This window comes from Fusarium odoratissimum (assembly GCF_000260195.1).
Source record: "Fusarium odoratissimum NRRL 54006 unplaced genomic scaffold supercont1.20, whole genome shotgun sequence".
NCBI classification, from domain to species: Eukaryota; Fungi; Ascomycota; class Sordariomycetes; order Hypocreales; family Nectriaceae; genus Fusarium; species Fusarium odoratissimum.
In genome coordinates, this window is record NW_022158705.1 from 535,589 (window position 1) to 560,418 (window position 24,830).

The window sequence follows — 24,830 nt, forward strand, 5'->3', positions numbered from 1 at the left end:
CAAGTGGCCCGTTTGGTTTAATTCCGCTTCCTGCTACGCTGGACCTGGATCATCTCCTCGTAGGCTACTCATTGATTGAACACGCAGAGAGCAGCTCATGATTGATAACTTTATCCTAATAAAGTGACAATCAAATTGCAGCCTAACGAGCTTACAGAGTATATGATACAGTCAAGTAGTAGATGTATTACATAAACGTCCATGTCAAAGTCATGGATAGCATCGGGCCTTGAATATCCGATGCAGGCATCCACGGAGCCTTAACAGATACCGAGGCATGGCTGTAAACTCTTTGTTCTAAGTGCATGATAGTTAAGCATGATACAGACCAATGCACCGAATGATCTACGGATATTCAACGCATGATCCCTGACCGTAAAATGCCAAGTTAGAGGGTAAGATCTAGGCGTAATCAGCTAGTATTTCGTTCTGCCGCCGAGAAAGACACACATGCATAAGTTTGGCTAATATAATTGCCATTGAGGCCTTTATCTTATCTTCTTATCTTATCTGGTTACGTTGGGGCTCAACGTGTTAGCCGTGATGGAAACATCGCCTTTAATACTCAATTCAAAGTTGTTGCGAGCGTTTATTCTCATACATAAATAAGCTTGAAATTCCCTCATCCAAGAAGCTTAATGCTTCTTCATGGTGTCCAATTACAACCACTTGTAAACCGTATTTTTGACAGATCATGATACAATTATTATTGTCCGGAAAATGTAACCGAATCAATCCAGGCTTCGGAGCCTGATATGCACATAAACCCAATATTGAGAGCCAAACCACCCTGATCGATCTGGCTTTGAGTATATGTACATGTATACGATATCTCCTGCCACAGATTGATCGTACCCGGCTGTGTTGTCGTCGCCGTAACGACGAGGGTTCGCCGCCCAGAGAATAATCCTGCATTGCCATAAGCGCAACCCAGCACCGCGATGGTGCATCCAGGTCCAGGGCGGACCCACGCGGAAGCTGGATATCCAACACCAGCTTGAGCAGGCGAAGAATACGCCTGGGAGATGTAGCTTGTGGACCCGCCGGCGGTGGAGAAGCTCATGCGTGCAGAGCTTCTGCCGTCGTGCTTGATGTTGTTGTCGAGGGATAGTGAGACGAGATTGGGTTGTGTGACAGACCAGGGCTCTGTAGTATCGTCGAATCCAAGATTAACGAGCGTGGGAGGACCAGCTGCTTCCGTAGTAGTCGTGGTGGTGACTTCAGAAGTTGTTGCACTCTCGGTGGTGGTGGGGATTAGCACTGTAGTTGAGATAGACACTGTAGCCGTGGGTTCTTGTGACGAGGTTGTTATCTCGGTGCTACTTTCGACAATGGTGGAGCTAATGTCTACAGCTGAAGAGGTTTCTAGGACAGAAATGGTGGTAGTAGTGGCGTCGTCTGTAACAGTGGATACTCCAGTGCTGCTCTCGATAACAGTAGGGCTTAGTTCCGGAGCCGAAGTTGAAAGTGTGGTAGTGAAAGAGGCTTCTGTAGTAGTGGATTCCTCAGTGCAACTCTCAATCGTCTCAGAGGTCAGTTCTCTGGTTAGAGAGACCTCTGTAGTTAAAACAGCGATAATGGTAGTAGTGTCCTCTGAAATGGTTGATGTATCCGCGCGGCTCTCGATGATATTAGAGCTTAATTCTGCCGTCGAAGTAATTGAAACCGCAGTAGTCATAGCGTCTTCTGTTGTAGTGGTTGGCTCCACGCTGCTCTCGATAACAGACGAAGTCAGGGCTACACTTGAGGAGGTCTCCGTTGTTGAAATAACAGGAGCAGAAGTAGTAGTAGTATCCTTTGACTCAGTCGACGTCTCGCTGGTGCTCTCTGACTGGTCGGTAGTAAAGATCAAGTAACCAGTAGAGGAAACGTCAGTCGTTGAGAGACCAGCCTCAGTAGTACTTGTTGCCTTGGTGGAAGAAGACGTGATTTCCACTGTAGTCAATATATTAGTCGTCCTGGGTCTCGGTTTACATGGACCGGCCTCAGAACCTGCCAGTAAGAGCGCTGCTATAAAAGCAGTCATGATAGTCTTGGCAGTCATTTTCGACAGTAATGACCGTCCTGAGAAGTTGAGAGACAAGAACAGCAACGAGTAAAAGAATGAAATAAATAAGGTATAAGACGGAAATAACTCCTATTTATTATTTACACAAAGCAAAGTGAGCATACTCGCTTAAAGAGCGTTCAGATCATATCATGTTGAGATTTTGCTCCGTAGTTCCACTCACTATTGGCAATAGTGCCAGCTTGGCAAAAATAATAGCACCATTTTAAAATAAAACGGCAGGGGGAGATTCAGCTGCCAATTTTTAGTTCAGTCAATATTGACTCGCTTATATCTAAAAGTTTTGGATACCCAGAAAAGCTCCGATAAACTAAGACTAAGCAGAACAGGTAGAGAATTAATTCCGCCGGAGTTTATTAAGCTTAATCCTATTTCAACACCTAACGTCATACTCCAAAGCCGTGATACCTTGGCCATATATGATATGACTCTTTAAATGACTGCCCTCGCTGCCAATAGATAGATGGTAATGGCAGCTTCAATTATACAGTACATGAGATGAAGCACCAGCATTATAATCTTTCAAGACATCGACATATTTTTATACCCGACTAACCCTATTAATTTTATGGTATTACCCATTTCTGCATCATTCGCTCGTTGAGACGCCATTTGCCTGAAGCAGTATTGTATTTTGATAGAGTCTGCGTGGTTCTCTTCTGATGCAGAGGTTTCCATGCCACAAGCGCTGACAATTGGTTGGTCTGAATTTAATGAGCAAGCTGATAGCCGCTGTCATAGAATGTAAGGCTTCAGATTCAATGAATACATAATCTCCGACCATGCTGTTGCTAGATGCTTTAGCAAAGAGCTATAACCTCACTCTACTGATGTTGATCCGCCCTGGTGATACTGGGTCCCTGGTGGTACTAGGTCTAACCAACCAATTATTATCAGCGCAGGCTCAGCCGCAGGTGACTTTACACAGATAGAGGCCTCAAATAATTGAGGGCTTTCGCAATCTTCCCAAGACTTTCACCACCACCAAACATTACAAGTGAACTCCAAAGACCATGAAGGACTTGGAGTTGCCGCCAGCAGTATCGCTGTCGCTGAACTATCAGCCAAGGTCAGCAAGTTGTGCTTATAATACTCCAAAGATATCTCCAGCGCAGAAGCCGATATCAAGTGTCTCCAAAACCAGTTCGAGCACTGGGCTGAAGCTCTGATGACTATGTATAGTCTGGTTGAAAAGGCTAAAGCGGATTTGCTTCCATTATATAGTAAACTTCGAGGTTCATTCCAAAAATGTTTGGCCACCCTTAAAAGGTAGAAACACGCTTAAGCTAAGTTCCGCGTCCATCGCTATGTGATGCTATGGCCGTAAGTATGCAGAGAATTCCAATTTCTCACCGAGACTAACACGCTGCCAGTGCCCTTCTCGTCTAAATTCACTAAGGAGTCAAACAGCTATCGCTTCGCCTTATTATGGAAAGGAATATCGTGTCCTCGTCATCTGTGTTAGTAGCCTAGATTTTAAACTTATGGTCAGCAATGAGTCAAGTAGCTCGAGTTTTCTACAAAACGAACAACAAGCTGGAAACACCGGATACTGGTTTGTCCCTTTCTGATCTGATTTTAGTACTCGATGGTGGCATGAGAAGACACCGCCTCCGAGGCCAATCGCATCGAACTCTGCACTCCGGCAACCCGGGGTCCTTTCCTATCAGATATGAAGATAAGAAATGCTGGACCTTCGATATCGATGTCCTGTACCATTTCCTCCACTGTTACAGCTGCTGCTAAATAGTCAAGAAGCTCGCACCAAAGAATGAAGTGGGCCTGGTAACAGACGCACCCATTTATCTACACGCCGAAAATCTCCAGAGTTTGGTTTATTATTATACGGCTAATTATATGACTCCTTTTGGTGGTGCTTAAAAACACCTAAGTCACTGTGCAAGCTGCCTTCGCACAGGCCGTAAGCCGGAGATTCGATTGCGATGATCCCGTGTGCTTTGACCCAGCTAAAATCTCCCAAACAGGAAGGCCAGAAATCTTACTAATATGGTGCTTTTCTTTCATTTCTCTGCCTCTTTTGACTTTGGTCTAACAAATTGGGCGTTGTGTGGCAGCTGATACCCCACCAAAACGCGGTTGGCAAGCATCTCCGCCCACGTCGTGGAGACTTACCTATTTTGACGAGACCATCTTCACGAGACTGATAGAGAACAACGCGGGGTATACCAATTGGTAAAGGAATGATAAAAAGAAGAAGCATATAATAGACCAGAATAATCAAGAGTTTATCATTAAAACATTCATCTCATATCACTCACTCACTCATCCAAGTGTCACTTTGTCAAACACATCACAATGGCCCCCCAAGAACTCACAGGCATCCTAGTCGCCCTCATAACCCCCTTCAAACCCGACGGCACAGTCGATCTCCCCGCCCTCGACGCCCACATCCAGCGTCAAATCTCCGCCGGCGTGCACGGCCTAGTCCCCGGCGGCAGCACCGGTGAATTCACAGCTCTCACCCTGCAAGAGCGCAAAGATGTTCTCGACCAATGCGTCAAGTCAGCTGCTGGTCGTGTCCCCGTCGTCGCTGGCATCGGCGACCTGACTACCTCCGGTGTTGTAGAGCTCGCTAAGCACGCTGCTGATGTTGGAGCCGCTGCTACTATGATTGTGCCGCCGTTCTATGATGCGCCAAACTTGAAGCAGTTGAGGGAGATGTTTGGTGAGATTTACAAGGAGAGCGGATTGCCGATTATGTACTACAACATTCCCAGTGCGAGCGGTGTAAGCTTGTCACCTGCGGAGATCGCTGGTCTTTCAGATGTTGGCGTCAAGTATCTTAAGGATACTTCTGGAAATGCCCCCGCTCTTACAGATCTTCTCTTCCACCATCACAACGACATCACCGCCCTCAACGGCTGGGACACATTGACTTTCTACGGTCTCTGCGCCGGTGCCAAGGGATCAGTCTGGGGAACCACCAATGTCCTTCCTGAGCTTTCAGTGCAGCTTTGGAACGCTATCGCTGTTGATGGCGATCTGAAGAAGGGACGTGAGCTTTGGTCCAAGATCTTCCCTGTGTGCAAGTTTTTGGAGGCGCATCATTATGGTGCTGGTATCAAGACTGGCATGGAGTTGCAGGGTTGGAAGACGGGAGGTCTGCGAAAGCCGTTTGCTCTTTTGGAGGATGATGAGAGGGCTGAGCTTGCGCAGCTTCTGAAGGATGCTGGTGTCAAGCTGGCTTAAACGCATCTGACCTTGCATTATGGAGTTTAATGATTTAAAATAGTAAAATAGACAAAATGACTTTATGAGAGCTCAAGAAGACATGCCACTGTGAGTGTGAGAACAGAATCGAGCGGTAAATGTCATATCTATGCTAGACTTTCCTGCACAAGACTCTGCCAACTAGTGGTCCAATCCCCAGACTGCTTTCTCCTCTCCCAAATCAGCGGCACAACAACCCCCGCCGGCCTATTCGTAAAATAAACCCCCTTATCATCCGTAACCCCCAAACACTTCAGCGCTCGTTCCTGCAAATCCGGGCTCACAGCTTCACAAGCCGCCACAAAAGCAGGCCACGCCAAGCTCGTAGCAAAATCCTGGTCATCGATCAACTCACTTAAACACGGTTCAAGATACTCCAATGTCTTTCGCACCAGGTCTTGCAAGATCATGGCGTTCATGTCGTACACTCTTCGGTAGAAGTAGATCACCAGAGCTTGGTGGATTGCGAGTGTCATGGAGCGGACTTGAGGATGGCGGACGAGGTCTTCGTCCCCTGTGGGCATTTTGACGGGTTCAGTGGGATCGAGGGTCGAGGGCCATGCCCAGATTCGGTTTTCGAGGGTTTTGGTGTGTTTGGAGAGGGCTTCTGATATAGAGGGGTTGCAGCGCGCGACAGTTTCCAGACGATTCTTCTCATTAGATAAAGACACAGTCTGCGACAGCAGTGTCATAAGAGACTCAGGAATGCCGTAAATAACCGGATAAAGTGTTTGAGTCCAGCGTCCTTGGACTTCAAGATGGATGTCATTGTATCCAAGCTCATCGGTCTTTTCTTGAGCGGGATCAAGACCTATGTTCAAACCCTCTTCTGTGATACGGAATGTTCGGAATTGCTCACGGCCTTGGATCTCTGAAGAGCTTTCGGGAAGAGGCTCACTCCAGAGGGATATGCTCTCTGCGATCACACGAAGATGAGTGTACATATGGTGCAGGAGACGAGATTTGAAGGGATTTTGGGCTTGGTTTGCTAGACCGCGCAGACGGATGAGGCGTTCTGCGTCGAGGAGGAAGATACGGAATGCGCGCGCTCCGTTGTGTAACTGACATTGGTAAGTTGTTGATCAAATGAATGGGAATAGGGAGACTTACCGAGGTCATGGCCATAGCGAGGATAGCCATCAGAAGCTCCTTGTAACTCGCTTGTCTCGGCCCAAACATCTCATGCTGCAGCGCCTGCCGAAGATGATTCTGCGCTCGTTCATGATTCTTCAATCCAATTTCTTTCCAATCCGCCGATAAAGAATTCGGTGCCTTGGACATGTGAAGTTGCAGTGCACTATGAGCAAGCAGAGTATAAAAGATCGAAGAGCGGGTATGAGAAGCTTCATTCCAGAGCGATAGCTCAGCAAAAGTCTCAAGTGCACAAGGAAGAAAGATGATCTCCCAGGGAGACTTCCGTTTTGCTTGCATGGTTGAGCGTTGGCCGGCGATGTGTTGTCTGTAGTGGCGGAGTAATGGCTCTGCTTCTTCTGGAAGGCCGGAGTGGCTTGTGATGTTTCTTGGGTATGGAACGACTTCGCTCATTGAAGCTTGAAGTCCAGGGTCGATATTCTCTTCTTGTGCAGTAGTGTCGTTGCCCATGACTTGAGATATGAAGCCTGGGCTGAAGAGTGCCAGTCCTTCAGCTCCTATTGGATCATCGACAAAGAAGTTTGTCATAGGATCATGCATATGCATCTGATCACCCGCTGTCATCTCTTCAGAGTTGATGTTGAAGCTCGGATCCAACGAATGTGTAAAGATATCCAGGTCATCATCAGGCAGTTGATCTGGCCAGTCTGTTCGTTGAATCTCCTCAATGAAACCATCAGTCTCGGCATACATGCTCGTCGATGTGTTATCAGTGTTAGTATCTGGAGAACACTCAATCATATCCAACGTCAACTCCTTCTCCTCAACAGACTGGAAGACTCCAAAAGGACCTTTCATCAACGCATCTCCAACATCACTCTTCTCACACGCAGAATCAATATCCGCCAACAACGCCAACGCCGTCCTCTTCCCCAAACTCCCCTTCAACTCATCACTCATCAAACGTCTCTCACTCTCTACGTTCATCAGTCATCAGTTCTCCAGACGGACCGGAGCACTTACCGGAGAATAGTGGATACCGATACTCCGAGCCCCGATGGCTCTGCTGCAACTCCGGCCTGACAGCATCATCCCTAATCCAAAACAGCCGTGCTCCGTAGCCTCCACAGACAAGCCCCAGTCGTTTACAGGTCCCACATTCGGGCTGAGCCTCGTCGCATTTTGCGTGGCGCGAACGACAGGTTCGACAGCCTGTGAAGGTACGTGTTCGTTCGACTTTTTTGGGCATCTTAGATAGGAAAGTGGAGAAGCAACACAAGATGAGATGAGATGAAATGAGACGCGGGTTGATTGCTTCTTCTAACGAGGGACATTGATCCCGGGGGAGGGAGGTTGTGTTATTGTGCTGTTGATGAGATGGCGAAAAGGGAACGTTTCCGCGGGGTGGGGTAGCCGCTTATCGGAGTGGCCGTGGCGAGGGACATTTGGAGGTTAGCTTGAGCTAGTGAAGGTCGCTGGATTAAGTTGATATGCCAATTGGAAACCCCAAAGTCGTCTCGGGTTTATGCCTTTGTGGGATAAAATAGTCCAAGGGCAGTCGCTCATGTTTGACTGGCTGATCATTGGTCATTTCTGATAACCGCGATACTTTGGAGGACAGATGTCTCTTGTGTGTGTCTACGTCAACGCGCTGGAGTGCAAGGCACCGATCTGGGTAGTTACTATATCAGCAGCTCAATATCTTTACACGGTTACTTTCCCTCCATAGTATGACTGAGTATGCGTCCTGCGGGAGCGGGCTCTGGAGAGTATAACCAATCATTCGCTCGGTCTGAAAGGGGAGCAGACTCGAAGACCAAGTTCTCAGACAAAGACTGATATTAGCAAAGCGACCGGGAGAACTACTGACCGCAAGACTAGAGTATTAATAGTGAGATCTATCAGTTTCTGGCCAAGTAATCCAAGCTATTCCTCACCAACTATAGCGCCTCAAAATACTTTAGATCTGATACAATACATAGCCAAGTCAGTTTCCAATTCTAACACCATATCCAAGTTCTCCAACATCCCTCCAATTATTGCAAAGTTTCGTTTGAGCCCAAAGCCTCTGCGTACAGGCTGATTTTGCCACGCAAGGGCGCTTTGAAGAGTGTCTTTCACTCTATTTGTGGCCACAAAACAAACCACCGGGCTATCCTTGTAGATGGACGCAGCGCAGTATCGTAAACATGGTCGATCGAGAGCCTGGAAAAGGATCGGGATCTCGACGTCGCCAGAGCCGAGGAGCTTGCTATCTTCTCGTATCAGGTCGGATATGGTCATCTCGACTGCCATCTCCAATCGAGATCTCTCTATTGAGGTCTGCGTCATGTCGCGCGGGCGTGGGGGAACGTAGCTGAGGCAGAAATACCTATCCGAGATTAATGGGGATATTGCAGTGACTCGTCTTCCCTTGTATCTGGCACATATCAAGGTAGTATCTGGGTTTCCATCCCAGTCGGGCTTGATATTAAAGGTAACATCTTCATCGGTCGACTTTTCGCAGAGATTGTGCTTGATAGTCTTCCTCATTCTTTCCGGACCCATGATATCAGATTCCAAAAACTCGGTTCGTACGCCCGGGCATATAAGTCCCTGGCTGTCGCGTGGTATGCCTCCAACATCAACATCGATGATCGTGAAGCCTCCTATCTCACTTGGAGACGAACACTTCCCCAGCAGGCTGTTGATCATTAGTGTCCGCTAGCCAATTATGCCCATATAGCTTCGGCGAGTCGCTCCAGTTCTTGGGTCATCGGCAAAGCTGTGGTATGCATCGCTGCCAAGAAAGAGCCGTGCGAGAAGAGGCAGAATTTGCTGTCTCAACATGGTTGAGTGATGCTAAGTTCTGTTTGAGGGTGGCAATTCATTCTTCGCGGCCTCCATGTAATGGAGAAAACTCTCTGATCTAAAGCCCCAGCAACCCTCCACGGTTTGTGAGACCAGTGTTGACGTGTCCACTAGCCTCCCAAAAATATCGTAATAATAGCCCATAAAGAGTGATTGGAGTATGCAGAATCCATCCACCTTGGACTCGTCAGTCATATTTGGGTCCATGATGCCGAAACCATCGGACATTGCCCTTGTATCACCCTTAGTTGTAGCGATGAACCAGGAAAGGATGTCCTCTGGCATTCGATGTAGAGAGTTCTGCGGCCCCTCGATCAACTCTTGATTAAGCACCAAACCGAGGCTCTCCGCGAGACTCATTATTCCCGTTGATGTACACTCGACCTCTGCGCCTTGATCGAAGATTGAATATTGAATGTCGGTAAACTGGGCAAGTGGTTCCTCAACGTTCACAACAAGAAACTCGTCAGACCTATCAGAATACTTTCGAAGTCCAATTGCAACCGCAGCAGCCGCTTTGATTCCTTCCTTCCATGCCATTCGACAGAAGTTTTGAGCCTCTGCTGTAATCGGAAAGATACTGATGCTTTCTGGTGGGTGTTTTAGCGAGACAGTCATTGTCGCATTACGTTTGAGTATTGCAGCACTAATCCGGGCCCGAGTTGCGCAATCGTGGAGGAAGGGCTCTCTGGAGTATATAACGTGACAAGAGCCCCTTGGATTAGATGCAAACATGCCTCCTTCAACACTCAAGACATCAATCCCAAGGCTGCAAAGGCAAGTTGCCACGCCAGCAACATCGGAAGATACAGTCTCAAAGCTGTCAGTGTTGGACCTCAACAACCATAGAACGAACGCTTCTATATGCGGCGTGTCACTCGCCGGCATGTAACCCGGGAGTATGTGCCCCTGACCAAACATATCCTCTCTGTATTTCTCAACAGCATCACTCAACCCTCGAATGCATGCAGTTGATCTTCAAGCATTCAGACGAGAGATGTACTGCGAGCGAAGAATCTCCAAACCCCTTTCCGTAAGGTCAAGCAAGGCACTTAAAATCTTGTATAACAATGATTGAACGACACTGCGGCTCGCAAAGTGATCCAGAACCGCCACAATGCAAATCATCACCGATGTGAATAGAGGCAGTTCCTGCGTAATGGGCGGGGGACGCGCTATAGCAGGTGGGATTTTGTGGAAGTGAGTCGAGCTCATCTGGATCGCCAATACCCTGGGCTCTCTCAATCCAGCACCCGACCTCTCCCGTCTACAGGATCCTATAGTGGGATGCTTCTTGTCGTGACCTTCTCTTGGTAAAGTGCCGGTATATCGTGGAAAGAAATGCAATTACGTATTTCATTAGGGAAGGTCTAAGTGAGGCCTTGTCCCATTTATGAAGAAGGTAGCAAACGTGATGAAGAATTATTTTCATAGATTGCAGGCTCGAATATACAGATTCATAATTCAGCCGGAACTTGTGACCCGCTGATGGCCCAAATTGATAAGGCCTTTGATTCAAATCTCCGATTACATTCTTTTGGCTTATAGCGAAATTAGTAAACACAGCAACAGCTAACCATTCTTTGCCAGCTCCGTTCTAAAGGCGCAGCTAGTAGTTGATGCTTTGTAGGATTACCCTTTATATTCCATCTTCCTCGCTCTGTACCCTACTCTCATATTCCAAAATAACTCTATATACCTTGGACGAAGAGTGGTGCAGTGGTATCTACCTATGAACCCATAAACCTTCTATAAGTCCGCACCTAAAATCCTAAAACTCTCTTCCCTGCGCCACTCTTCGTTTTTGCAGGTCGTGCGTTCGAATACACGTATCAACATTTATAGCATAAAGCCAAGAAGCCTTTTCGAGATTCTGGTCCCATTCCTTTTGTTTCTTTCGGTGGTAGTTGGTGATACGGCCAGCGACGGGCTTGTCTCCACTTTGCAATGTAGCATTCCTCATCTAGAGGCGATGGATCCTCTAGGAGGCACTAAAAAGGCAAGTCTCCGCGACGACTGCATTTGACCTCATTTATAACATCATTCATTATTCGAGTGGCTGATAAATGCATGCGCATGCAAATAAAAACAAGTAATTCATGCGCCATTATCGCCGCAGTGTCGTAATTCCAGCGGTGCGTAGCTTAATAATATTCGTGACACAACATACACCCATAAAACCCCATCTCCATAGCTGCAGCACCTCCATCCAGCACAGCACTCCCAGCACCACGTAAACACACAAACAATGACCTCAATCTTTCTGTAAGACCCCAAACCCCTTCTCCCTTTGCTTACTAACAACTGCAGCACCGGCGCATCGGGCTACGTAGGCGGTCAGCTCCTCCACGAGCTCACACAAGCTCATCCCGAGTACACCATCGCCACGCTCGTGCGCGACGCCAACGCGGCTGAGACCATTTCGCAGGCGTATCCGAAAGTGCGCACTGTGGTGGGCGACCTAGATGAAAGTGCGCTCGTGGAACAGGAGGCTTCACAAGCTTCTGTGGTACTGAGTCAGTGATGTTTCATGAAACTTTGGTGGTGTGGTGTTGCTGACGAGGGTAACTTAGATGTTGCGTCGAATAAGCATATTGGATCGTTGCAGGCGATTCATCGGGGATTGACAAAGAGAGGAAATGGTGAGACATGATACTTTGAATGAGAAGGACCGAATTGACGATGGATAGGTTATTTGATTCAAATTTCTGGTGCGAGTTTGTTGCCTGTCAAGGACTTATCTTCACCGTCCTTCAAGCCTGGTGAACCCTCCAGCGAAGTCTGGGATGATCTCGATGGGGTCTCTTCCCTTCTGGACCTCATCCGCAGCCACGACTCTCGCGTGGTAGACAACTACATTCTTAAAATCGCCAAAGAAACGCCGTCTATCAAAACAGCCCTCGTCCTCCCTCCCATTATTTACGGAAAGGGTCAAGGTCCAGTTAAGCAGCGCAGCGTTCAAATCCCCGCACTCTCAAAAGTCGCGATCGAGCGAGGCCATGCCGTCAGAGCGGGTCGCGGTTTAGCAGCCTGGACAAATGTTCACGTCGCTGACCTCGCAAGATTATTCACCATTTTAGCCGAGAAGGGCGCAAAGGGAAGTGAGGATGAGAATGTCTGGGGTGAGAAGGGGATTTATCTTCCCGGTGTCGGCGAGCTGGTAAGTTCAAGTCGCTCTACGAGCCTCACAAAGCTAACAATCTAGACATGGGCCGATATTTCAGATAGAGTCGCCAAAGCAGCAAAGGACCAAGGACTCATCGATACTCTTGAAGTCGAAGAACTGTATAAACCAGAAGTCGACACTGCACTCCCCGCTGGTTCAGTCTTCTTCGGCAGCAATGCCCGAAGCAAGCCCCGTCGCGCCACTGAAGTTTTGGGCTGGAAACCAAGTGAGACAGGGCTTGATGAAGAGATTCCTCGGGCTGTGGCTGAAGAGGCAGAGAGTCGAAAGTAAACATAAGCTAGTCTATAACGAGATAATTGATAGACAATAAGAATATTCTTTGTTATCTTGAGTCATATGATATGAAGTGTCGGTTGGATGTAATTCTTTGCCCAGTGTGAGTAGGTCGATGGAGATGCGGGGTAGTGTAAGGTAGCGCTGTCGTTGTAGGCTTCACTTCCCTATCTTGGTAGTGGGGATGATTGCGCGGGGTTTAAAAAGAGAAGGTCTGCGCGATCAAGACAACGGAAACAATCGCCATTCTCATCAGTCTACTGTATATCAGATTGAATTGAGAGTCAGTTGCCATACTAGATACATCAAGGATTCAAGTACAAGAGGCCCTCTCCCAAACTCGTCCAGGGCATCAAGGTTCATCTACACCAACCAGCTCATCTCATCACTCCAGACCAAAATGGCTGCCTCAATTGAACTCACTGCTCCCAACGGAGTGAAATGGTCTCAACCAACCGGCCTCTTCATCAACAACGAATTCGTCCCCTCATCAAGCAACAAAACCCTCACATCAATCGACCCCGCGTAAGCTCCCCTCCCCCTCACTCCATGTACCTCCACTAACACGCCCAGCACCGAACAAGAAATCGCAACAGTTCAATCTGCAGATTCTCAAGACATTGACAAAGCCGTCAAAGCAGCCAAGGCCGCACTGCGCCATGAATCATGGAGAGATCTCCCCGCCTCAGACAGAGGCCAACTCATGGCCCGTCTCGCCGACCTGATTGAGTCCAAGCGCGAGCTCTTCGCTACAATTGACGCTTGGGATAACGGCAAGACGTACATTGAGACGCTGGAGAATGATCTCGTTGAGGCCGTAGGCGTTATTCGCTATTACTCCGGCTGGGCTGATAAGACGTTCGGTCAGACGATTAACACAACGCCGAAGAAGTTTGCGTATACAATTCGTCAGCCGATTGGTGTTGTTGCGCAGATTATCCCGTGGAATTATCCTCTGTCCATGGCGACGTGGAAACTTGGGCCTGCGCTTGCATGTGGAAATACAGTTGTCATCAAGGCAGCGGAACAGACGCCCCTAAGTCTTCTAGTCCTGGGAGAGCTCATCAAAGAAGCCGGTTTCCCACCTGGTGTTGTTAACATCGTCAATGGTCTGGGCAAGGACACGGGCGCTGCGTTGGTACAGCATCCATTGGTTGACAAGATCGCCTTCACGGGGTCAACAGCCACGGCAGCTAGCATCATGGGCGTCGCAGCAAAAACGCTCAAAAACATCACCCTCGAGACGGGCGGGAAATCCCCGTTGATTGTGTTTGACGATGCAGAGCTCGATCAGGCTGTTAAGTGGTCGCATTTCGGCATCATGTCGAACCAAGGACAGATCTGCACCGCGACGTCGCGAATTCTTGTGCAAGAGACCATTTACGAGAAGTTCATCAAGGAATTTATTGATACGCTGAACACGGTTAGCAAAGTTGGTAACCAGTGGGACAAGGAGACGTATCAGGGACCGCAGGTATCCAAAGTTCAATACGAGAGAATCCTAGAGTACATTGACATTGGCAAAAAAGAGGGCGCCACAGTCGCAGCAGGCGGTCATCCCCTCAAGGTCGGAGGTTCAGACAAGGGATTTTACATTTCTCCCACTGTTTTCACGGACGTCAAGCCTTCTATGAGAGTGTTCCGCGAAGAAATCTTTGGTCCGGTTGTTGTTATTTCGACGTTCAAGACTGAGGAGGAAGCGATTGAGTTGGCGAATGATACAACTTATGGACTTGGCGCTGCTGCTTTCACGACGAATTTGGAAAAGGCTCATCGCGTTGCTGCTGCGATTGAGGCGGGAATGGTCTGGATTAATAGTAGCCAGGATTGCGATCCCCGTGTGCCGTTTGGTGGTGTTAAGCAGAGTGGAATTGGGAGGGAGCTTGGTGAGGCGGGATTGGAGGCGTACACGCAGATTAAATCTGTTCATGTCAACATGGGAAACAGGTTATAAATTATGGCATTTAAACAAATAGATAGGTCAAGATTGCATGTCAATGCAACATGTCGCGCGCACTCAATTGAGACATTCACAGTTGGGATCATGATGCTTCAAAGCTCATCTGTATTATCGTCGACAAATAGATTGACAAAGAAAATGTAAGCAGATACACGGTAGTACTATACCAGTGGGATATGAACAAAACGAAGAAAAAAAGAAAATGCCCAAGGTAAACAAAGAGGATATATATAAAAAGGACACAAGACCAGGCAAACCATCCAGTCCAATCCAGTCCAATTCCCATAAAGCAATCTCACAGACTCCAACCCCATCCCAATCCCAAGCATTCATCATCTTACACTGACCCCGTAAATTAAGCAGATTTTACCATGGCGTACTCCTTCAGAATCTGAACTGCCTCATCCCAGCCTCGTGAAGCAGCAATCTCAGTGACACTTCGATCAAGCTCATCCTTAACATCGAGATCAAACCCAGCCTTCTCACCCAGAAGACGAAGGATCTGCTCATCGCCGTTCTCAACAGCCTGCATGACACCGTTCCATCCACGGTAGACCTTGTTAGGATCAGCGCCGTGCTCGAGCAGAAACTCGAGAATCTCAGAGTCTCCGCGGTACCGGCGCAGGGCCTTGACGACGGGGAGATGCTCGCCGGGGGCGTTAATGTCGGCGCCGCCCTCGTTGATGAGGAACCACACGATGTCCTTGCGGTCCTCGCGGATGGCGGACGTGAGAGGCGAGAAAACACCGCCGTTCTTGTCCTCGACTGACACGCCGGCTGCGAGGAGGAGCTTAACGGACTCGAGCTGGTTGGCGACGACGGCCATTTCCATGACGCCCTTGAAGGCGCGGGGCTCAGCGAGCACGGAGAGGATGCGCTTGAGCACAGGGGGGTTGCGGACAGCCATGCACACGGGCCAGTCTTGGCCGCGAACATTAGGATCAGCACCGTTGCTGAGCAAAAAGTCAACCATCTCGACCCTGTTCTCGCGAATAGCAGTCGTCAACGGTGAGTGACCCTTGGGGTTCTTGTCGTTGGGGTTCATTCCCTTCTCAAGCAGCCATGTGAGCGCCTCCATGTTGTTGACACTGACAGCAGTCTCGACAATGCCCTTGGGAGAGCTGAGGTTCACGCCGGCGTCGACAAGAGGGGGGAGGAATTGAAGACGGTTGTGCGTGATACACTTGAAGGCGGGATACTCGCTGGCGGGGACGTTGGGGTCTGCCTTGTTGGCGAGGAGGAGGTGGAAGATATCAGGGCGGTTGTCGCGGATGGATGTGCAGAGGGGCGTGTAGACGCCGTCCTTCTTCTGGTTGGGGTCGACCTTTGCGTTGAGGAGGACCTTGACTGACTCGATGTTGTTGACACTGACGGCAAGCTCCATGATACCGGGTGCCTTCTTGGGGTCAGCGCCGTGGGACAGGAGAACTTGGAGACAGGCGCTCTGGTAGGTAGCGGGCCAGAGCATGTGCTTGGGACCAGGCAAATTAGGGTTTGCGCCGTGGTCGAGAAGACTGTTGACGATATCGACGCGCGAGTTCTGAATGGCCTCGAACAAGGCGGTCTTTCCCTCACGACTCTTCAGATCGGGATCAGCGCCGTAGTCGAGGATGAGGTCGATGAACTTCTTGGGCGTCTTCTTGTTGATAGCGCTGCTGAGGAGCGTCTCGCCCGTAGCGGTCAATTGATTAGGATCACCGCCATAAATAAGAAGCAGGTGAGCAAAGTTGACCTTGTTGGCGATACAAGCAGCAGCAAGGGCAGTCTCGTTATCCTCACCCATAGCGAAGCGAGGATCAGCGCCGTACTTGAGGAGAGGAACGGCACCAGCGAGGAAAGACTTCTCCACGGAGGCAAAGAGCGGTGTTACACCATCGCGATCAGTGCCGTTGGGATCGGCACCGAAGAGGAGGAGAAGACGAACGGCCTCGGCGTCGCTGTTGAGAACAGCTTCCTTAAGGGCGAGATGCTCGGGACCAGTGTTGGGAGATACACCACGATCCAGCAGCTGTTCGATGAGTTTGTGGTTCCTGCCGCGCACGGCGGTGAGGAGAGCGGACTTGAGGTTGGCTGCGTCGGCGCCGACGGTGTTTCTCGGGTTCCAGCGGGGCATGCTGAAGGGATCGGCCTTGAGTCGCACGACCTTTGTGCCACCGTTGAGATCAAGACCCGAAAGCTCCTCGAGAGAGACTTCACTATCTGACACGGCAGTGTGATGCGACCGTGTCTCATGGTGTTCGTCAAAGGTGCTCATGCGGTCGAAGGTAGCGGTGGTGCCAGAGTGATATCGCTCATTGGAGGCGATTGAACTAGCAGTGTTGTGATGGTGACCGGTAAATGAACGAGCATCGTTGTGCAGTGAGGCAGCGAGGGTATCCTCGCGCATAGACGACGATCGCTCCGTCCAGGGGAGGGGAGGTAATGGGGGTTGAGAAGCCATCGACATGGCGCTGTGTCCCTCCACGCCACGATGTTGCGACGCAGAAGAAGGTCTGTACTGCGAACCACCGTGGTCAGAGAGCTTCGATCTAGGCGCCATACCAGCACGGGTATCCATGCGGTCGAGAGCGGCAGCGAGGCCAGTGTAGCCGATACCAAGCTCATTCTCAATCTTCTCATTACCCAGACTCCACTGAAACATAAGCGCACTCATACGCAGACTCTCGCGCGTGCGTCCAAGGGCACTGATCATCTTCTCGATGTCATTATCACCAAAGATGCGACCCCAGCCACGACGCATACGGCCCATGGCACCTTTACGTTCATTCTCGAGGAACTTGCCCAGCATCTGGTCCAGCAGCTGGAAATCCGCCTGCGTCACGCGGAACTTCTTGCTCAGCTCTGAGATGACGTCGCCGGGGAACGTCTGCTGGTTGCGGATGCACTCGCCGAGACCAGCTTCAATGGAGAAGAGGATTTCGCAAGTGTCGAGGAAGTCGTGGGCGAGCGTGTCGAGGCCGTGGGGCTGCTTGGTCACCATGGTGAGATACTCGAGCATGCGCACCGAGATGCGGTCGCCGAGCGCCGTGGTCTTGTGGCATAGCTCCAGACAGGCGCTCTGCGCCTTTGTCGAGTTGGCCATGACGCTGCTCTTCTTGCTGTTAAGCGATCTCGGAACTGTAGCGACGGCGGTGGTAGTGTTAGTGGTAACACTGGGAGCTCTCTTCTGCGAGGAGTGCGATGTGCCAGGCGCAGTAGGGCTCTTGATAGGACTAGCAGCAACGTGGACCTGTGAAGACACAGGAACGACTTGCTTCTTCTGAGGAGGAGTTCTAGGTCGTGTGACGGTTGTGACCTGTGCGATAGATGGAGCAACAGTTGTGATTGATGGGGCGACGGCGAGGACAGGACTGCTCGGAGACGAGGGCAGGCCAAGAGCTTCCTTTGATACGAGGGAGAAGGACTCGCGGGGACCTAGAGCAAGGGCTTCGATGAAAGAGTATTCCTTGTCGTGTCTCTCTGCAGCAGCTTGAGCGGTTCCCACGGCGGTCATTATTTTGTATATAAAAACGAATGGGAGACCAAGATGGGGGGGGATCTTGTTCCCTTTGTGCGTGCGGGCGAAAAGAGATACAAAGCTGTTTTAGCTTTAAAAATGGGGAGGTCAATCAGCCTTTATGGCGCTTTTTCTCTTTCGAACCAGTTCCACACCCAGAGATCAGGTCTGGTGCATGCCAGTCGAGAATTCCTACCGTCAGGTACCGCACTGTACATCCCATACAAGCAAATGCCCAGGAGGAGAGCAGTGTGCTTTGGTATGGCCTCCCAGGTCTAGTCCCTGACGGAAGTCGTCTAAGGCGGAACGGATCTGCCGGCCTGAACGAGTAGCGCACGCCCATGCAGCCAAGATCACAGGGGGGTCCACACCCGTCAGCTCCCATCGAGGCGAGCTAGACAAGCTAGGGGAGCCCCTGTTACAGAGCAGATCGGCGCTTTGACTGTAAGACCAAGTGCCACAGACCCTGGGTCTCTGGTGATGGTGAGGGGAAGTTGGGCGACGCGATGTTATGTCGTTAAGTAAACAGGGACGGGTTTATTACCAGCCTGGGCCAAGTACGATACCCAATTCAAGGCATGAGCTGCAAGGAAAGATAACGATCCGATAGAAAAGTACTGGGAATAACGGCAGGGAGAAACGGGGAGAAAGATACATCAGATATCGCAAACATGAAAGCAAAGAGTAGTGCAGCAGCTACTGTACAGGGACCACACAAGCAATAAAGACATGTACGCTCGGACGAAGCGCATGCAACCACGATAATTGAGTACACTCAAATCTCAGCACTGAAGACACACTCGACAGTGACAAGATTTTGAAGGTAACGGTGGCACAGCCCGGGGACAAATCACATCGTCACCCGAGGAGCAAAGCCTGCTCACATTAAGCTTTGCAGGGGTGCAGGGGATAGAGGAGAGGGGTTGTCCCCAATCGTCAGCAAATTTCACAGGGTCCGTGTCACACATCTCACAGTGCAACGTGATTGTTCAGCTACCTTCTTGGCCGAGGCTACACTGTGTCCAGATCTATTGTTAGTGTCGACAGTAGCGCAGCGCGGTTACAGTAGCGTGAAGCACAAGGGGGTCATCACGATCACAAGTTCGAGTCGGGATTAAGAAAAGGAACCCTGTGAGATTCCATGGGTGCAAAATGAGAACCTGCAGAAAATGGATATTCCTCTTGGTCATCAGTACTGTTGGGTCGTGACTCTTTTTTTTTCGCCTGAAACATTTTAAACGCAAGGGTGCTTTACAGGAAAGATCTGCTCAATATGGGGGGTTTAGTTTGCGAGCCACTGAACAATCCCCCTCTGTGAGCCCATGGCAACAGACTCTGGCGCTAGAGCAGAGCAAACCACGGGAATACAGAGAGCGTTCCTGGCGCCAAACGCGGAACAGGGACATGGATTCGAGGGAGATTTTTGACAATCGCTTTAATCGCGAAAGAAGAGAAGGAAGAGGAAATGATTCAAAAAAAAAAAGAAAGGAAAGCCTCGTTTATGTATGCGTTTCTTGGCTCTTCCCTTGCATTTGAGTCACGATGCGAAAAAATCTCCCTGCTTCTTGAGTGCGCTGATGTCTCGGACCCCTGACCTTCTCTCCACTGGACGATTACTACCACTGTAAGATATGGATCGTGAGATAACCGAATGAGAGAATTGACTGGACGGTATCAATTGGAAACCTGAATGCCACCTCCAGCCACGTCAATACCACCTTCTTCACGCATGAATGGCAATTTACGTAGCATGGTAAGCATGCCAGTAAGCAGCCATCCTTGCTTATTATACCTGCTACCAATATATACAGGGCCCCCATCACGAGCTCAGCCCAGCTCAAGATACAGGCGATAAACACTGCAGATATACTGTATAAACAACTGCCACGTGGAGTATGCGTATGCAAGGGGAAACCATACCCGAGTGGTTTACTCCAGCCAAAGTCTAGACTCGTAACAACCAAGCCCCGAAGTTTGTCTACCTCCATCATCCCAAGATCCCCAAATCTCAACTCTGTCCGGATCAAGGCATCGCTAAAGGTCTAGCTCCCCCTAAAAAGAAAGGGGCCGCATCTAAGGACGAACTTTTTTTCATCCCTTGTGATGCGGCTTGCTTTTCCTTTCCTTGACGTGAACCACTGAGAGGAGACCTGTCGTAAACGGACTGTTACCCCATAGCCCTACGATGAATCCATGCATGGCATCATTGGTATATTGCTTTTTCCTCGCTATTTCCCCATAATATGCAAGTCAATTAAATGCGATGAATCAATTTCCTGCCAAAAGTGAGAGTCCCAAAGAACCGGGACCCGTTCCCGTTCTCCGCACCACTTTTTTACTTTGGAGGCGTTGAGGCCAAGTGGGTTTTGGGCTCACGACTCTGTTTAAATACCTTGGGCGCTCTGATGCCTTCCTCTCCATTTTTCGCAAACGGCACTCGAGGAATGATAAGCTTTACGCGCGGCTGTGCCGCATTCCAGGTTCCTGGTGCATTTTAAGTTAAGTTAAGTTGGGAGGATCAATAGTTAATAAACCGGCACATGTTATCTCTCATTCCAAATCTGATCTGTAGTATTTCGTGATCATCTATCTCCCTGCTTAAACCTCCACTGCCAACCTCACTGCAAGTATCTCGAAGGATTCAATGTAAGGGAGCTTTACAAAAGACAAAGTGACGATATATCGTACCATTATGCAACCGTTGCGCATGCGTAACTGAGACTCTTTTGCTTTTTCTTCTCTCAATTGAACCAGCCGTCACGTTTTAAGCCCGAGACTTGCATGCCTCGTAAAAATAAAATAAAAAAGTATCGCCCTCACAGCTGGAATGACGCCAGACTCAATCGCGCCCGCAAGAAAAACCATCCAATCCGATAATACCAAACCCCGTTTAAGCAGATACCGTACTCCGCAGGAAGCAAGGGAAACAATGAACATGTCACATCCCGTATTTCTGCAAATCTGACGTCTCACACGAAGACAAAGCTGATGTAACATTGGACGATTACAAAGTCCGATGGACGACGGCACGGGACGGAAAGGCAATCTCGCACACACTTACCAATGAAACAAACTGTCTAGACTGTGCTCTTTTGTCCCTATGTGCATGCGCACACCTTATCTGTCCATTCGTGTTTATTTAGCCACCACTAACTGGCTTAGTATCAGTGCGCATCGCATCGGCCGCGTAGAGCCTCCCGTATCTCCAGGTGTTTTCGTGGCGTTTACAGGGGGCTGTCAATCTGCCCGCACTGGAAACGCGAAGAGGTGGCTTTCACTTCACGGCTGGGTAATTTACACTAGGGAAGCAAAAGTGGCTTGCGTCGTTATTGAACAGAGGGTATTGTCGATGAACTCTATTGTAATTAGCGCTGCAATCAGAATCATCTAGATGTCTTCTTCCTCACCAACACACAAACCCAACACTCTTGACAGCAATTGACACCAACAGTGGCACGGCACACTCGCCGACAATCCCCTCCCGCCTGGTCAGTGCCAGAAGCAGTGCTCGGACATGACGCCACCACGATTCTTCTTAGATCTGGCCCTCTCTCGAGCCGTTGATTTTGTCCCCGCGTGCACTTTCTCCCACCCAGTAGTCTGCACTAACTAAATCCCCTAAGCTCAATCCACTACACTACACTACACTACCAGCCAGCCACAGACCCCGTCTAGTCCCAACAGACCGGGACACCACAAGAGAGAGGAGGACTCGGGAAAATGCCAAAATCAGTCCGAACCCAGGAGATTGGGTCTGGCAGTGGCAATTAATTGGGGAATAAAAGAGACGCGCGCAACAGATCGGACCCACGCAATTGGCTTGAGTGATATGGAGAAGCAAATTACCGCATCCTTTCGGACGGCGCTACTGTACTTCGGAGCAATTCCGCTGGTTGTCAGTCACTGTCACTGGCACCCGAGTGTTTGGGTCATGATATTTTCTTTATCCACAATTAGGCGTGAAACGTTCAATCAATTACGATATCATGATGCGACAGCAAGATCTCAATTTAAAACACTCAAATGAAAATCTCATTTTTCTTCAGGACTGTTACTGGGAGGTCGTGGTTTCACAAATGGATCCTTCCGCCTCATTTGTCCACACGGGATCTAGGGTAAGCCTGCACGGCAAGGCGCCTGGAAGATTAACAACACGAGAATGAGCACACGTACAGCACGTTCAAGTGTTGGTGGTGTGGACTAGGCAGAAACGGGGGAAAGAAGACGAAGCTAGGCAAAGGGGTCATCGCGTACCTGAAGATCGAGCGACGTTGATTGGGTCTACGAAATCGGAATCTTCCACTGACGCTAGGTAAAAGTGAATCTCAGTTCTTGCTCCGAACAGGAAGTTGGAAATTGCCATTACCATTGTTTATATTTGTCGGAGCGATACACGTGCTTCAATCACGGGGTAAACTTGCTCATTTGTTCGAAGGCAATAATAAAGACCAGCTAGATAATTGACATGTGAAGTATTCGTACAGCTAAGTTCATGATCGCGCAAATGTTTGCTTCCTCATTTATGCCACTTACGCAACAAACATCATCAGCACTTAACTCACAGCTTTATGCAAGGTACATACATCAGCCCTATCACTTCTCACATCGCCCGATCTCACTACCCACCTTTCGCAAACACAATCTCGTAGAATTAACACGATCACCCAATTTATCATCCTTTCCAACAAAATCCACTTTTAACTCAAGTTCCAGACCCCGCGCTATTGACCAACAAAAAAAAAAAAAAAAAAAAAAAAAAAAGCCCAGACTCCGCCACTACCGATGAATCGCGGGTGCCTAGACGCAAGTTTTTCTTCAAGAGTGACATTTTTAGTGGCCAGTCTAGCACATCAAATGACGAAGTTGGCCGATATACAATTAAATGTCAAGGAATGCGGAAAAAGCCTTGGCCACCAGATCGGTATTTTGTCAGATTGGTCAAAGCATCGTGTCCGTGATCGACGCGAAAAGGAAAGGGTATCACGTCAAAAAGATGCCAATCCTGCTAGTCTTCTTGTCCGGCGCGTGCTAACCACCCACCGGTTCTACCGTTGACAGCGGATAAACCCCTGAGTGACAGAGCTTTGATGTTGGCTAAAGTGGTGATCTCTAGTTTGACGGTGTGGCTAGGCTTGTTCAGTTCATTAAATGGTGGCCTGGGGTAGTACAGCAGGAGAGCAGGTTCCAAAAAGACCAATCTACACGTCTACTGACTTATACCAAGTTTGGACAAGTCGGTTTGTCATTTAAATAAGAAGTCACAAGTTTCGCCTATGGATGTGTCCGTGGGTGCCTAGGTTGGCTTGGTTAATTGTTGATTACTGATATGGCCATGGTGAGCATCTTGAGCATCGTGTTACCCTACACAACCAGCAATGGATTCCGTATTTGGGTTCAGCAATTCATATCTCTGTTGTTGATTGTAATCGTAGTCATGTCTTTCGAGCCCAACTACGCCTAATCTACCCCTGAGCCTAGTCACTATCAAATCATATCCCATGGATGCTTCTTGACCTATCTCATGGATGTAAGTTCATACTTGCATCTTGCGGACCTGATGCATCATGACGACCAACTCGTGGTCAAGTCGTCTAAGCAGTGCCAGATTGTCCTCCGCTTCTAGTAGATCCCCCACACGCTCAGCAACATAGGCGGTTATGTCTTCGACCTGATTATCCATCTTTCCAGAAAGAGCTTGATGCGCGGGCTGAATGATGTTGCGAATATGGTCTTCACGACACACGAGTCGTTTGTGCTTGAACGGCTGGCCTAACCAGGTAAATTTATCATCCACGTCGAGTCCGATGATGCGGCACATGGTCTGAACACACGACGTGCGACAGAACTTTTTGTACTCCAAAATACAGTGTGGCTGTTTGGCCAGGTACGTGAGTTGGTTAGAGTCCCTCGTGTACACCCTTGTCGCGTCCATAATCCGTTCCATCAGATCAAGAGACTTGATGTCCCTGGTCACATCCAAGTTCATGAGCCAATCGAGGACCTGATCCCAGACGAGATGAGTTGCCGTTGATCTCTCTTCTAGGATCCTCGTGACCCTTTCGACGGTATCGTGTTCGACGATGTGCTCCTGAGCCCAGACACGGTTGGCAGGCTGAAAGAGCAATTTGAGGTCGAGAAAACTGGCGCGATCTTTATTGAATGGGATTGGCTGGAAGCCTTCGGGCTCGGAGGAGAGGTTGTTGCAGGTTGGAAGTCCGTCGGGGCCAGGCAACAAGTTCTGTATGTCGATGTTTGCAGTGTCGCGGTTATGCCGGATCCACGCGAGGCGACGCTGGAGCAACAGATTCCAGTAAGGCTGCATGTCGGGATCGATACACACGCTGGAGTGGGGGCCTTCTAGGTCGATAAGGCGAAATGGGGGGTCTGGAGACATGATTGATAGTATGAATGTTTGTGAGCGAGCAACGATATTGGATGTAGAAATGAACAGAGTTGATGGGCTGATGCTGACGAATAAACGTGCTGTTTTGATGATGGATTCTGATGATGGTGATGAAAGAAGATGAGAAGCTTGAGAGACGTGGAGGTCGAAGAAGCAGTGTATCATGGCTTACAGTCCACCCCTTCCTTTTGTCGCTTCTCTGGCAGTTCAACGAATCTGTGCCTCCCCCCACAAGAAAGCGACTTCCCGCAAACTGGCGGAAGGCATGCT

At 49.3% G+C, this 24,830-nt stretch overlaps 9 protein-coding genes across 9 annotated transcripts; 3 read left to right on the forward strand and 6 right to left on the reverse strand.

The window, feature by feature from the left end:
* Nucleotides 1-552: 552 nt before the first annotated feature.
* Nucleotides 553-2,044, reverse strand: FOIG_11102 (uncharacterized protein; the record flags this gene model as incomplete). The annotated part of the gene is made up of 1 exon (XM_031211649.1): nucleotides 553-2,044. One exon carries the CDS (start codon nucleotides 2,042-2,044, stop codon nucleotides 707-709), a length of 1,338 nt encoding a protein of 445 aa, XP_031058833.1. The 3' UTR covers nucleotides 553-706.
* Nucleotides 2,045-4,307: 2,263 nt separating this feature from the next.
* On the forward strand, nucleotides 4,308-5,278 carry FOIG_11103 (dihydrodipicolinate synthase; the record flags this gene model as incomplete). Its single annotated transcript, XM_031211650.1, has 1 exon — nucleotides 4,308-5,278. The coding sequence occupies exon 1, from the start codon at nucleotides 4,385-4,387 to the stop codon at nucleotides 5,276-5,278; it is 894 nt and encodes a 297-aa protein (XP_031058834.1). The 5' UTR covers nucleotides 4,308-4,384.
* Nucleotides 5,279-5,406: 128 nt separating this feature from the next.
* Nucleotides 5,407-7,747, reverse strand: FOIG_11104 (uncharacterized protein; the record flags this gene model as incomplete). Its single annotated transcript, XM_031211651.1, has 3 exons — nucleotides 7,415-7,747; nucleotides 6,410-7,368; nucleotides 5,407-6,360 (listed from the first exon to the last, which is right to left on the reverse strand). Exons 1-3 carry the CDS (start codon nucleotides 7,638-7,640, stop codon nucleotides 5,407-5,409), a joined length of 2,139 nt encoding a protein of 712 aa, XP_031058835.1. The 5' UTR covers nucleotides 7,641-7,747.
* A 356-nt stretch (nucleotides 7,748-8,103) lies between these two features.
* On the reverse strand, nucleotides 8,104-9,859 carry FOIG_11105 (uncharacterized protein; the record flags this gene model as incomplete). The annotated part of the gene is made up of 3 exons (XM_031211652.1): nucleotides 8,104-8,226; nucleotides 8,537-9,074; nucleotides 9,345-9,859. The coding sequence occupies 3 exons, from the start codon at nucleotides 9,857-9,859 to the stop codon at nucleotides 8,104-8,106; spliced, it is 1,176 nt and encodes a 391-aa protein (XP_031058836.1).
* Nucleotides 9,860-11,389: 1,530 nt separating this feature from the next.
* FOIG_11106 (uncharacterized protein) lies at nucleotides 11,390-12,753 on the forward strand. Its single transcript, XM_031211653.1, has 5 exons — nucleotides 11,390-11,506; nucleotides 11,552-11,757; nucleotides 11,815-11,883; nucleotides 11,932-12,401; nucleotides 12,447-12,753. The coding sequence occupies exons 1-5, from the start codon at nucleotides 11,490-11,492 to the stop codon at nucleotides 12,696-12,698; spliced, it is 1,014 nt and encodes a 337-aa protein (XP_031058837.1). The 5' UTR covers nucleotides 11,390-11,489; the 3' UTR covers nucleotides 12,699-12,753.
* A 141-nt stretch (nucleotides 12,754-12,894) lies between these two features.
* Nucleotides 12,895-14,810, forward strand: FOIG_11107 (aldehyde dehydrogenase (NAD+)). Its single transcript, XM_031211654.1, has 2 exons — nucleotides 12,895-13,226; nucleotides 13,275-14,810. The coding sequence occupies exons 1-2, from the start codon at nucleotides 13,102-13,104 to the stop codon at nucleotides 14,653-14,655; spliced, it is 1,506 nt and encodes a 501-aa protein (XP_031058838.1). The 5' UTR covers nucleotides 12,895-13,101; the 3' UTR covers nucleotides 14,656-14,810.
* Nucleotides 14,660-18,427, reverse strand: FOIG_11108 (uncharacterized protein). Its single transcript, XM_031211655.1, has one exon. It carries the CDS (start codon nucleotides 18,152-18,154, stop codon nucleotides 15,017-15,019), a length of 3,138 nt encoding a protein of 1,045 aa, XP_031058839.1. The 5' UTR covers nucleotides 18,155-18,427; the 3' UTR covers nucleotides 14,660-15,016.
* A 783-nt stretch (nucleotides 18,428-19,210) lies between these two features.
* Nucleotides 19,211-20,498, reverse strand: FOIG_11109 (uncharacterized protein). Its single transcript, XM_031211656.1, has one exon. It carries the CDS (start codon nucleotides 20,146-20,148, stop codon nucleotides 19,774-19,776), a length of 375 nt encoding a protein of 124 aa, XP_031058840.1. The 5' UTR covers nucleotides 20,149-20,498; the 3' UTR covers nucleotides 19,211-19,773.
* A 3,192-nt stretch (nucleotides 20,499-23,690) lies between these two features.
* FOIG_11110 (uncharacterized protein) lies at nucleotides 23,691-24,551 on the reverse strand (the record flags this gene model as incomplete). The annotated part of the gene is made up of 1 exon (XM_031211657.1): nucleotides 23,691-24,551. One exon carries the CDS (start codon nucleotides 24,549-24,551, stop codon nucleotides 23,691-23,693), a length of 861 nt encoding a protein of 286 aa, XP_031058841.1.
* Between the last annotated feature and the right edge of the window lie 279 nt (nucleotides 24,552-24,830).

Bases quoted from the DNA above. Each gene is read 5' to 3' on its own strand.
- FOIG_11108 (XM_031211655.1), bottom strand. From the start codon at position 18,154: ATGACCGCCGTGGGAACCGCTCAAGCTGCTGCAGAGAGACACGACAAG.
- FOIG_11106 (XM_031211653.1), top strand. The intron at 11,758-11,814 runs GTCAGTGATGTT...AGGGTAACTTAG, and splicing joins ACAAGCTTCTGTGGTACTGA to ATGTTGCGTCGAATAAGCAT. The intron at 11,884-11,931 runs GTGAGACATGAT...GACGATGGATAG, and splicing joins ATTGACAAAGAGAGGAAATG to GTTATTTGATTCAAATTTCT.
- FOIG_11107 (XM_031211654.1), top strand. From the start codon at position 13,102: ATGGCTGCCTCAATTGAACTCACTGCTCCCAACGGAGTGAAATGGTCT. The intron at 13,227-13,274 runs GTAAGCTCCCCT...TAACACGCCCAG, and splicing joins CTCACATCAATCGACCCCGC to CACCGAACAAGAAATCGCAA.
- FOIG_11109 (XM_031211656.1), bottom strand. From the start codon at position 20,148: ATGATGGAGGTAGACAAACTTCGGGGCTTGGTTGTTACGAGTCTAGAC.